Below are 13424 nucleotides of genomic sequence, written 5' to 3'. Positions count from 1 at the left end.
TTGTATCAAATTTTTCACATGATAAATAAATATGGTATTATAGGCATAGGAGTGGCTGTGTAGTACGTAGCTTGCTTACGAAGTACATGGTTCCGGGTTCAGTCCCACTGCGTGGAACCTTGGGCAAGTGTCTTTTACTATAGCCTCGGGCCGACCAAAGCCTTGTGAGTGGATTTGGTAGATGGAAACTGAAAGAAGCCCGTCGTATATATGTATGTGCGTGTATATGTTTGTGTGTCTGTGTTTGTCCCTCCAGCATCGCTTGACAACGGATGCTGGTATGTTTACGCCCCCGTCACTTAGCAGTTCGGCAAAAGAGACCGATAGAATAAGTACTAGGCTTACAAAGAATAAGTCCTGGGGTCGATTTGGTTGACTAAAGGCGGTGCTCCAGCATGGCTACAATCAAATGACTGAAAGAGAGTAAAGAGTTATTATAACTAAAATAGAATGCATAGGCGTAGGAGTGGCTGTGTGGTAAGTAGCTTGTTTACCAACCACATGGTTCCGGGTTCAGTCCCACTGCGTGGCACCTCGGGCAAGTGTCTTCTGCTATAGCCTCGGGCCGACCAAAACCTTGTGAGTGGATTTGGTAGACGGAAACTGAAAGAAGCCCGTCGTGTATATGTATATATATATGTGTGTGGTTATGTTTGTGTGTCTGTGTTTGTTCCCCTAGCATTGCTTGACAACCGATGCTAGTGTGTTTATGTCCCGATAGAATAAGTACTGGGCTTACAAAAGAATAAATCCCGGGGTTGAGTTGCTCGATTAAAAAAGGCGGTGCTCCAGCATGGCCGCAGTCAAATGACTGAAACAAGTAAAAGAGTAAAAGAGAGAAAGAGTATATAAATACATTGGTAGGTTTACCTATAGTTGCCAACTTTGACCCAAACTATATCACCATAAAGAGGCTTTTTGCCACGGGCACAATCCTGACAGTACCAAGTATCTTCGGAACAGTTAACATTGATGCAATCAGGGTGGAATGCAGCTGGGCAGCTATCGCAGCATAGTAGGGTACCTCCTGCAAATGGACAAAGAGAAAAAAAAAAATTTTTTTTTAGTTTTTTTCACCAGAATTGCACACTACATCAGACAGGTATATGTGAGTGTATACGAATATATACATATATACACGCATGTTTATTCAAAGCTGAAACTTCCCTCTGTCACTACTCTTGAGTTCTATGTTTCTATTTCTCACAGCAAAAAAATAAGCTGTTAAAAGTGGATGTTGTATGATACCTCCATCCATCACTATATAACGATGATGGCAAGTGTTGAATGGAGACTTATTTTGAAGTTTTTAACTGCTGAATGCTCTTCTTATCATCAACCATACGTATTTTTCAAGTTAAAGGATTTGTGAGAGGGGTCATGATGTATAACGGTAAAGAATTAAACATCAGCAAGAAACAGGTGTTCTCAAACAGGGCCCTTTGCAAGAACAAAGTCCTTTGCACCCAAATTGTATAGACATCTCCTTGTCACTCTTACCATCAGAAATACAATAAATCCGTGATTGGCTCCTTAGAAATATGTGGCTTAATGACAGAAATTGCCAAGTAAATACAAATATTTGTGCTGGTGGCACGTAAAAGGCACCCACTACACTCTCGGAGTGGTTGGCATAAGGAAGGGCATCCAGCTGTAGAAACACTGCCAGATCAGATTGGGGCCTGGTGCAGCCTCCTGGCTTCCCAGACCCCAGTCAAACCATTCAACCCATGCCAGCATGGAAAACAGACATAAAACAATGATGATGACGATGATGATGACTTGCAAACCAATTCCACTGTGAAACAGAGCTTGAAGACTTGTACTGTTTTGCTTGGTGAGGAAAACTGAAGTAGAGAATTAGAGACCTCACTCATAGACAACACATTGTTTCTAAGTATTAATGAGAATCCTAAGAACCATTTGGTTAATGAAGATCACATGTCGACCTTCAGCCAATAACTAATTTGAAGAATCAAGGCAGCAAGCTGGCAGAATGGTTAGAACACCAGGCAAAAATGCTTAGCGGCATTCCACTTGTCTTTACATTCTCAATTTGAATTTCACCGAGGCGGGATCAATAAAATAAGTACAAGACGAGCACTAGTGAGGTCTATGTAATTGACTTATCCTCTCCTTCAAAATTGTTGGCCTTATGCCAAAATTTGAAACCAATTAATCTGAAGGATTATTTGGTTTTGCATTTTAATACATGCAATCAATCTACCATTTGTGGAAATGGTTATCTCAGCATTTAACCCAGTACTAACATCACAAAATAGAACTCGGAGTTATGTGGTTATAAAATGAACTTCTTAACCCTTTAGTGTTCTGATTATTCTATCAAACATAATGCTTATTGATTCACATTGATTTGAATTAATCATGCATTATCTCCTACCTTCAAGATTTTGATTGTGTAATTACCTAATGTAGAATAACATTGTAGGGTAGGTGTGAGGGCCTGGATCTGGTCGGTTTGAACATAAAACAGATTAATTATTTTGGCCAGATATGGCCGGTTTAAATACTAAAGGGTTAAACATACATAAGGCCATATAGTGTCATTCTATAAAAAAGTGAAAACAATAGATTGTTGTTGACAAGAAAATTTGATGAATTTCAAGTTTGTGCAAAAAAACAGACACAAAAAAAAAAAAACAGAATGAGGATACAAACAAAACAAAAACAAAAAAAATGAATTGTTGTTTACCTAAATTACAGATAAAACACCAGCTAACGTTGAAGTGTGTTGGAGTTTTTTTGTTCTTTGGTGGCACAAAATGATTACTACAGATAATATTGTTGCCAGCCAAGGTCACACTTCCAGCACCAATACAGAAATCTCCAACATGGTAGGCAGTTGGGCAGCGTAAACATCGACACAAACGACCTGGAAAATAGCAGAACAAGAAAAAAGGGTTAATCAAATAGTAATTAGGATTTTTTACATACGTCAGCCTCCACTGGCTTCTGTGCCGGTGGCACATAAAAAGCACCATCCGAACGTGACCAATGCCAACCCTGCCTCGAATGGCTTCTGTGCCAGTGGCACATGAAAAGCACCATCCGAACGTGGCCGATGCCAGCACCGCCTTGACTGGCTTCTGTGCCGGTGGCACATAAAAAAAGCACCAACCGATAGTGGCCGATGCCAGACCCCTCTGGCACCTGTGCAGGTGGCACGTAAAAAGCACCCACTACACTTGCGGAGTGGTTGGCGTTAGGAAGGGCATCCAGCTGTAGAATCACTGCCAGATCAGACTGGAGCCTGGGGCAGCACCTGGCTACCCAGACCCCGGTCGAACCGTCCAACCCGTGCTAGCGCGGAAAACGGACGTTAAACGATGATGATGATGATGTAGCTAAGTAAAATCGTGGTTGTCATATCCTCTATGTCCTTCTCTCGGCTGAGAGGCCCTAGTCTTGCAAGCTCATGTGCTGGTGCCACCTAATGGCGACTGTGCCAGTGCCATGTAAAAGCAAATATGTCACTGCCGTGTAAAAGTGCCCACGCCACATAAAAGCACCTGTGTTAGTGCTGCTATGTAAAAGCGTCCGTGTTGGTGCCATATAAAAGCACATAGTCCACTCTGTAAAGCAGTTGGCATTACAAAAGGCATCCAGCTGTAGAAACCATTCCAAAACAGACCAGTGGAGCCCAGGTAACTCTGCAGCTGGGCAGCACCTGTCTATTTTCCATTCTAAAATGGAGAACAGATGCTATGGAGAATAGACGCTAAATGACGATGATGGTGTGTATGTACGTCAGTAAATTTGTGCAAGGTGGTACCAAGGCAGTGCCCCATCATGGCCACAGTCGAATGACTAAAACAAGTAAAAAAAAAGAAGATAAAAGAAGAGTATAATGAATTGGCCACAGAGGATAAGTGTTTGTATTCATTCACACTGATCTTCACCAAACTATTTCTTTTGTCACAGCCATCAAACGGAACAAAAAAAAAAAGGTGGCCCCATCCTGGCTGAAGGATAGAAGAGGAGCAAACATTATGATGGACTCAGGTGATAGATGGAGTAATGTGAAATGAAGTCCCTTGCTTAAGTACAAAATGTGCAGCCCAGTCCAAGAATTAAACAAACAATCTTATATAAATAAGCAAGTACATGTAGCATAATGTAGTGGTTACTACATACACCATGTGTGAATAGAAATAGGATAGACATGTCCAGAAAGCCTTTATCTAAAAGTCTCTTTGAAGATTGAACAACAACCTGTTCAATGTAATGCCCAAACAATATGATACAAAAATATCTCACCTTTGAAAAAGGAATCATCTGTTCCAGTCTTAAATTCTAAGACATCAAGACATTACTATGATAGATACCTTCATGATTAGATGACAGATGACAGAATTCAAAATAGCTTCTTCGAACCCAAAATTGATAGCTTCATTTTTTTTCTTTGTGGAGTCTTACATTCATTACTCCAAGTAACATGGGTTAGACAGCAATATTATCAAGGCATTGTTTTATAGCCAAATATCTTTCCTCTTGATAACTCTTTACCCATTCTTCAATGAAAGGATCTCATAGTCTACATGCCTTTGAAGGTGCAAAACCAGTGAATGATTTGTTGATGAAAGAAATGACAAGTATGACAACTTGAAGCTCAACAATTTTTGAAGAAGTACAAACATTAACAAAACCACACACACACACACACAATGGGTTTCTTTTAGTTCCTAAACACCCACAAGGTTATCAACCACCTCACCAACAACAACACTGAACACCTTTTTGATCTCCATGTGTCTAACACACGTGGACATGCCTACAAAATCAGAAAACAACACAGCTCCCAAGACTTTCGGAAACATTTCTTCACGCTCAGAGTTGCTGAAGCATGGAACAAACTGCCTGCGTCAGTTGTTGACTGCCATGACACTGCATCCTTTAAGGCCCTCATGCTTTCGGAAATCCGCCGAAACTACACCTGATTATATATACACTTTAGATGAGTTGTAGTGCACCTGAGCACTGTACACAATTATTATTATTATTATTATAAATCTAACAAAGCCTTGGTCAGCTTGGGGCTACAGTAGAAGACTCTTGCCCAAGGCGCTGTGCATACAGACACACACACATGCACACGTAAAACATACAAAACACATACATGTGCACACAGAAATAGATGAAACAAAGTAGCCTCTAAATGATAACTCTACATGCTAACACAGCAGCCAAATCTACCTCACATCACACCCTATCTTAAAGTTGAGCAGACATGGTGCAGAATGTATATCGAGGTACACTATGACTAAAACAAAAAAGAAAACGGAAGTCATGACTGGAACAGTTTTCATCAATCTCACAAATCATGCTGAGTCAGTGTTAATCACACTGACCTGGGCATTAATCAATGCTGACCTGCAGGTTAATCAACCCCACAAAAATATATAAAAAAGGGAGAAAGATAACTGAACTTACCTTTAGATGCTTTAGGATTTTTAGAACTATTACTGTCGGCGGAACAAGTTACACAGACGTGTAGGGGGCAGGTGAATGATTTGCTTTCAGCCCGCGTGAGAGGATGCTTTCTCACACATACGTCGTGATAAAACCTGCCACATTGGACCACCGAACACTTCTTCACATCTCCTGTCTGTTTACAACAGAAACAACGGTGTGAATCTAAAAAATAAAAAATAGCAATAATAATAATAATAATAATAATAATAATAATAATAATAATAATAATAAATAATAACAATAATAATAATAATAATAATAATAATGGTTTCAAATTTTGGCACAAGGCCAGCAATTTTGGGGGAGGGCATAAGTAAGTTACAATGACCCTACTGCTCAACTGGTACTTAACTTATTGAACCCAAAAGGATGAAAAGTAAAGTCAACCATGCTGGAATTTGAACTCGGAACACACAGACAGACAAAATGCCACTAAGCATTTCATCCAGTGTGGTGACAATTCTGCCACCTTACTTTGCTTGTAATTCTGCTACTACTACTACTATTATTATTATTGATGATGATAAAAATAACTGTTTCAGCAATTTTCAGGGGAGGACGATAGTTGATACAATCAACCCCAGTACATGACTAAACTTATCAACATCAGAGGAATCAAAGTAAATTTGACCTGAACAGGATTTGAACTCAGAACAGAAAGAGCCAGAGGAAATATCATAAGACATTTTTTCCAAAGCTCTACTGATTCTGCCAGCTCACACAAGACCAGCAATTTTCAATGAAGGGGGTTGGTACTTGACTAATACTTTGTCAATTTCTAAAGGATAAAGGCAAAGATGACCTTGGTGGAATTTGAACTCTGGATGTAAAGAGACAAGGCAATTTTTGTTCCAACATTCTAAAGATTCTGCCAGCTCACACAAGGACAGCAATTTCCAGAGAAGGACATTATTCAGTATCACCATTTATCCCAGTACTGAGCTGATACTTTATTTTATAAACTTCAAGATGATGAAAGACAAGGTTGACCTTAAAAGGATATGAGAGTTGCTGAAGCATGGAATAAACTGCTTGCGTCAGTTGTTGACTGCCATGACACTGCATCCTTTAACCCTTTCATTATCAACCCGGCTGAAACCGCCTCTGGCTCTGTAGTACAAATGTCTTGTTTTCATAAGTTTTGAATTAAAATCTTCCACCAAACCTTAGCCACAATTTATGTTCCTAACACTAGTTGAATGATAACTAAGTTATTTTACTAAATGCTTTGTTATATTTAAAGTAACTGACAGAAACACAGAGCATCTCAAAATAAATACAGTAACAAAAGGGTTAAGGGCCCTCATGCTTTCCGAAATCCGCCGAAACTACACCTGATTATATATACACCTTAGATGAGTTGTAGTGCACCTGAGCACTGTACATTATTATTATTATTATTATGATCCAACAGAAGAAAATAGAAACCTTTATAAAGTAAATAATGGTATCAATAGGACTACATCACCAACTTTTCCTTTACTTATACTACTGTTTCTTAACCATTTTTTACTTATAGAGCCGATTGATTCCTAGTTCACTCAGATGGAGACTCCTAGACATTCAATACTCTTTACTCTTTTACTCGTTTCAGTCATTTGACTGCGGCCATGCTGGGGCACCACCTTTTAGTACTTATTCTATCGGTCTCTTTTTGCCGAACCGCTAAGTGACGGGGACGTAAACACACCAGCATCGGTTGTCAAGCAATGCTAGGGGGACAAACACAGACACACAAACACACACACACATACATACATATATATACATATATACGACAGGCTTCTTTCAGTTTCCGTCTACCAAATCCACTCACAAGGCATTGGTTGGCCTGGGGCTATAGCAGAAGACACTTGCCCAAGATGCCACGCAGTGGGACTGAACCCGCAACCGTGTGGTTGGTTAGCAAGCTACTTACCACACAGCCACTCCTGCTGTGTTAAAAAACATATTTTTATCATATTATAAGGAATTATGGAAAAAAAAATTGTTAAAATATATTTTGTATGAGGGGGTGCTGAAAAGACCTTAATGATATCGTGAAAGGCCTGGTTGAAGGCCCAATACTTCTGAGATCTTTTATAGGGCTTAGAAAAACTGAAGGACAGCTGCAATAAGTATGTGAATCTGAGAGGGGAATATGTTGAATAAAATCATAACTGATCCTCCTGTATTTTCTTTTACCCAAAGCCAGGAACTTTTCAGCACCCCTTCATATTGTAGAAGTAAAGGGTAAAGACTCCCTTCAGTCATGAATGACCATGGGATTGCACCTAGAAAGTTACTCTCTGAGGAACAAGTCCAGGCAAGGTAGTTTATGGATGACCAGCACTCACCCATGCATACCAGCCTCTCCTCTCTGTGCTACTAATGTTATCCAAGAGAAAAGCAAACGCTGATACAGCTTGGCACCAGTGACATCGCAACTCATTTCTAAAACTGAGTGAACTGGAGCAATGTGAAATAAAGTGTCTTACTCAAGAACACAACACACAGCTCAGTCCAGGAATTGAACTCACTACTTCATGATTGTGAACTCAAGACTCTAACCACTGAGCTATGTGCAGATAAATTTTCCCAATAAAATCTTATAAAGACCACCAAGGGCCAAATGGACCCTGATTGAGAACCACGGGAAACGTCTTTTCCTGTTATCACATGGACATGTGACCCTCTCTGATACTATTTCCAACAAGCAAAATCAACAATTTCTCCAAATACCACAACTGCTAATGTTCACTCCCCAACACTTCGCATTCTGGCCCTGTGTCAAAGTTTAAAACCAATATGAGTGGGATTTAGATTGGAATGAAGCCCATGGGCATTGAAGAAAAAGAGAGGGAACCTAGCAGAAGGGTTACTCCAGGGTTTTGGAATTTCAAGGAAGGTTAGTAGGTTATTGAACAATAAAAAGTCATGACATCCCAATCTCACTCCTCCACCAGAAACCTGGACCAAATGCAGGCAAAAGAGCGACTCCATTTAAGGGCCAGATGTTGGAATCAAACTAGACAGTATCCTACACCTACTACAAATGTGGATTGGGGGGGGGGGGCAGTAAAGAGGAACTTCAATGAAATGCACTTGCTGTTTCCATCTGATGAGCAGTTTTAGTGTGGAGCTTGGATCGTATTGGTGAATCGTAATATAAAACAGGTATGGGCAACCATTATCGAGAAACGGGCTACATGAGATATGCCTCATCATCAGGTGGGCCACATTAGTAAAAATTTCAAGGTAAAATTTCGTCAGGTACACCATTTAGAAAGTCCTGAGGGCCACAGTTTGCTCATGGCTGTTAAGCAATTTTAACAGACCCCTGTATTGATCTGAACAGACCCCTGTACTGAATTATCTATCCAGTTCAGTCATTACACACTCTCAATTCACTCATTTAAATGAGTTACTTATTAATGTACATCTGTTTAATTATAACAAAACTCAATTTATATGCACACAAATACATGAGAAGATTACAATAACTAACACATCCACAAATTCACACACACCAACACATATAACCCAACACACACACAAATAAATAAATAAATAAATAAATAAATAAATAAATAAATAAATAAATACAAACATAAGTACACAGAGTCATACAAACAAGCACATAAACAAACATACAAAGACATTATATGATAGAGTGCAGTATGGGCAAATGTTTAAGAAGATTGCTTCACAGCTATGGAGTCCCAGGTTCAATCCCAGTGCGTAGCATCTCGCGCAAACACCATTTTCTACAACCTAGGGCCAACCCCCATACTTTGTAATTGGATAGAAACCCGTCAATTGGATTGTGCCTGTAATCCTGAGCCATACTGATTCTGTCTGAGGATTATTAAGAGTACACATGTCTGTGGAATACTCAACCACTGATCAAATTAACTTGTATATAATGTATATAAAGACATCATCATTATTTTAACATCTACTTTTCCATGCTTGCATGGGTCAGATAGAGTTATTGAGGTAGATATTCTATGGCCAGATACCCTTCCTGTCACCAACCCCCATCTGTTTCCAAGTAAGATAGCATTCCCCCATGGCCTGACATGTTATTGTTAGAATACTCTCTCTTTTACTCTTTTACTTGTTTCAGTCATTTGACTGCGGCCATGCTGGAGCACCGCCTTTAGTCGAGCAAATCGACCCCAGGACTTATTCTTTGTAAGCCCAGTACTTATTCTATCGGTCTCTTTTGCCGAACCGCTAAGTGACAGGGACGTAAACACACCAGCATCGGTTGTCAAGCAATGCTAGGGGGACAAACACAGACACACAAACACATATACACACACATATATATATACATATATACAACAGGCTTCTTTCAGTTTCCATCTACCAAATCCACTCACAAGGCATTGGTCGGCCCGGGGCTATAGCAGAAGACACTTGCCCAAGATGCCACGCAGTGGGACTGAACCCGGAACCATGTGGTTGGTTAGCAAGCTACTTACCACACAGCCACTCCTGCACCTGGAAATGAATGACATTTGTATGACGGTGACGATTCATTTTACAGCTATTACATGATGTCAAAGCAAGAAATCACAAATACATGCGTACATACAAACTTCTCAGTTTCCATCTAGCAAATCCACTCACAAGGCTTTGATCAGCCCAGAGCTATAAGCAGGAGACACTTGCCCAAGGTTCCACATAACAGGACTGAACCCAGAACCATGTGGTTGGGAAGCAAACTTCTTAACCACACAGCCATGCGTATGCCTATATATATATATATATGTAGACACCGGTGCTCAATACAGTCTGCTGACCTGTGGGATATCAAATTATCCAACTCGTGCCGGCATGACACCAAATGAAGATCAGCACGGAAAACAAACATTAAAGGATGATAATGATACATACACTACCGTCAGAAATTAATTAGCACCCTTGATTTGCTCTTCACTCAAGGTATGTGCTGTCACCTAGTGGCCATATCTCGAACTATTGCTTTGTTGCGAGTTCACTGTTGCGCAGAACGATGACGTAACTTTGTTTGCAGAGCAGTTTGAGAGTCTACAGCCTTATGATGTTGACATAGCAGTGCAACAACAACTTGGAGTGCGGATGCAGACAAATTCCTTTGTTTAATAGATATAGGTAGCGCCTCGCAAGGACCGAAATCACACCATACTAAGTTTTCTCATCGCGTAAGACGTTTTGAACAGCTCATAGGTTAATTGATTTAACCTATTTAATGTAGAAATTTGAGAAGTACTAATTAATTTCTGACGCAAGTGTATATACACACAGACACACACACACATTTATGTTTACACACATAAAGAACTTACTTGTCGTGCACTGCACACATTTGAAAGGACTGGATGGTTGCTGGGTCATATCAAGACAGTGTAAGTGATAAGAACCCAAACATGGTCCTTCGCAGTCAGTAAGGTCGCCAGGTTTTTCGCAGATTTGGCACACGTTCTCTCTCTTCACAGGCCAACTGGAAGACAGTTTGAAGATCTCCAACTCATATTCATCATCCTCCTCTTCCTCCTCTTCTTCTTCTTCTTCCTCCTCCTCTTCATCCTCTTCTTCTTCCTCCTCCTCCTCCTCAAGCCCCTCTTCCTCATTATTCTCCTCCTGTTTTACAAGTAATTTCACACCGTCTCTGTCCAGCTCCACTTTTGGAATTAGCTGGCCTCTCTGGTGAGAAGAAGCATGCCTGAATTCTGCACTCTTGCCGTGACCATCAATGCTGTTGCTGCTGCTGTTCATCTAAAATGGTAAATGAAAAAAATTAACAAACAGTGAACAAAAGATAACCAAAAACAACAAGAAAAAAAAACAGATGGCCAGGTTGTTAAAAAGTACGCTTTGCAACCACAAAACACAGCACATTATGTATCTCTTGCTATAACCCCAGGTTTTTCAGTCCTGTGAGAGAGTTTGGTGGACTAAAACAGAGCAGACACCTGTTGTACACGTGTGTGTGTGTGTGTGTGATAGAGTGCAGTATGGGCAAATGGTTAAGAAGTTTGCTTCACAGCTATGGAGTCCCAGGTTCAATCCCAGTGCGTAGCATCTTGCGCAAACATCATTTTCTACAACCTAGGGCCAACCCCCATACTTTGTAATTGGATAGAAACCCGTCAATTGGATTGTGCCTGTAATCCTGAGCCATACTGATTCTGCCTGAGGATTATTAAGAGTACACATGTCTGTGGAATACTCAACCACTGATCAAATTAACTTGTATCTCAAGTCATTCAACAACTGAATCCTCATTATTGAACAATAGAGAACCAATACCACAAGTCTTGGGATACATTATGGTCCAAATGAACAGGATAGCCATGTCTAGAATGTTTGTGACAACAGGTCTGTTCAGTCACAGCTGAGCTTGGACTTGACGACAACAGAGCTATTACCACTTCCAATACACAACTTACCTGATGATGTTCTGCTAAAGAACTGGAATCCTGAAACATCTTGCTGCCAAAGCCTTTGCTCTGTACACTCCGCCTCTTTCTGGTTGAATTTGGTTTGGAATTTATCTGAAAAGATGAAAGTTTAAGAATAACAATAACAATAATAACAATACTAATCTATTCCTTTATTGCCACAACAACGATGGAAGATTTCTGTTTCAGACATAGAGTAGCGTTGACTAGATGAATACAGCATCCAAATATTCGATTAAAGAGCAAAAGTCAACTTGGGTAAAATGTGAACCGAGATCATGATGAAACACAACTGAAAACTACAAAGTACTATTTTGTCCATCACACTAACAATAATAGTAACAGTAACATTATTATCAGTATTAATAATAATAATGATAATAATAATAATAATAATCATGATGGTAGTGATGGTGATGATAATGATGATTTCTTATGCACGCACAACATTAATTACAAAATGCTTCAAAGTTGAAAGAGACAGTCTCCCATTCCAGAGTGGACAGCATTCAACTATCACTAAGCGAGCCAACAACTGGCTTGTGCTGTTTACAGCAGTGATGTAACCTATTTACAGTTAAGTGAATTGGAAAATTGAGAATTATATAAATATATATACACACACACATGTATGTATATATACATGTACATGTATATGTATGTTTATGTACGTCCACTAGAGTCATTTGCAAATTAGCTGTTTCTAACACCATAATAAATTTCGACAGGCCTCTTCCTTCCATTTACCGTTCTCTTCATGTGTGTGTGTGTATATATATATATATATCATCATCATCATTTAACGTCCATATTCCGCGCTAGCACGGTTTGGACGGCCCGACCGGGGTCTGGGAAGCCAGGGGCTGCACCAGGCTCCAGTCTGATCTGGCAGTGTTTCTACAGCTGGATGCCCTTCCTAACGCCAACCACTCCGCAAGTGTAGTGGGTGCTTTTCACGTGCCAGGGGAGTCTGGCATCGGCCACGATCAGTTGGTGCTTTTAACGTGCCGGCGGTGTGGTAAGTAGATTGCCTAACAACCACATGGTTCCGGGTTCAGTCCCACTGCATGCCACCTTGGACAAGTGTCTTCTGCTATAACCTCAGGCATACTGATTTTCTGTAATTTGTTTCTATTCATACATTAATGATATTCTTTAATCCACATCATTAACTGGGTGTTATATTATTGTTGTTATTTCCCTTCAGAACAGGTTTGAACATTTTAATAAACCATTTTTATTTCATCTTTCTTCCAACCTCACTTGTGTCATGTAGTTTGTAAAAAGGTATGGTTAGAAGGCAGTGACCTGGGAGAATCGTTAGCACGCCGGACAAAATGCTTAGCGGTATTTCGTCTGCGTTACGTTGTGAGTTCAAATTCTGCCGAGGTCAACTTTGCCTTTCATCCTTTCGGGGTCGATAAATTAAGTACCAGTTACGCACTGGGGTCGATGTAATCGACTTAATACCTATGTCTGTCCTTGTTTGTCCCCTCTGTG

At 40.1% G+C, this 13424-nt stretch overlaps 1 protein-coding gene across 9 annotated transcripts in view; it reads right to left on the bottom strand.

The window, feature by feature from the left end:
• LOC115219644 (histone-lysine N-methyltransferase NSD2) overlaps positions 1–13424 on the bottom strand; it is a 141246-nt gene that overhangs the window by 21464 nt on the left and 106358 nt on the right. For all 9 annotated transcript variants that reach the window (XM_029789810.2, XM_036509695.1, XM_029789809.2 and 6 more), the window contains 5 exons: positions 11913–12017; positions 10809–11238; positions 5452–5655; positions 2714–2893; positions 871–1027 (listed from right to left, as the gene is read on the bottom strand). In XM_029789810.2, the coding sequence (XP_029645670.1) occupies positions 871–1027; positions 2714–2893; positions 5452–5655; positions 10809–11238; positions 11913–12017 (1076 nt within the window). The remainder of the gene's footprint in view (positions 1–870; positions 1028–2713; positions 2894–5451; positions 5656–10808; positions 11239–11912; positions 12018–13424) is intronic.

Source organism: Octopus sinensis, linkage group LG15, assembly GCF_006345805.1.
Source record: "Octopus sinensis linkage group LG15, ASM634580v1, whole genome shotgun sequence".
In the NCBI taxonomy this organism is placed as follows: Eukaryota; Metazoa; Mollusca; class Cephalopoda; order Octopoda; family Octopodidae; genus Octopus; species Octopus sinensis.
The sequence above is the reverse complement of the archived record's forward strand: the minus strand, read 5'-3'. Positions and strand labels throughout refer to the sequence as shown.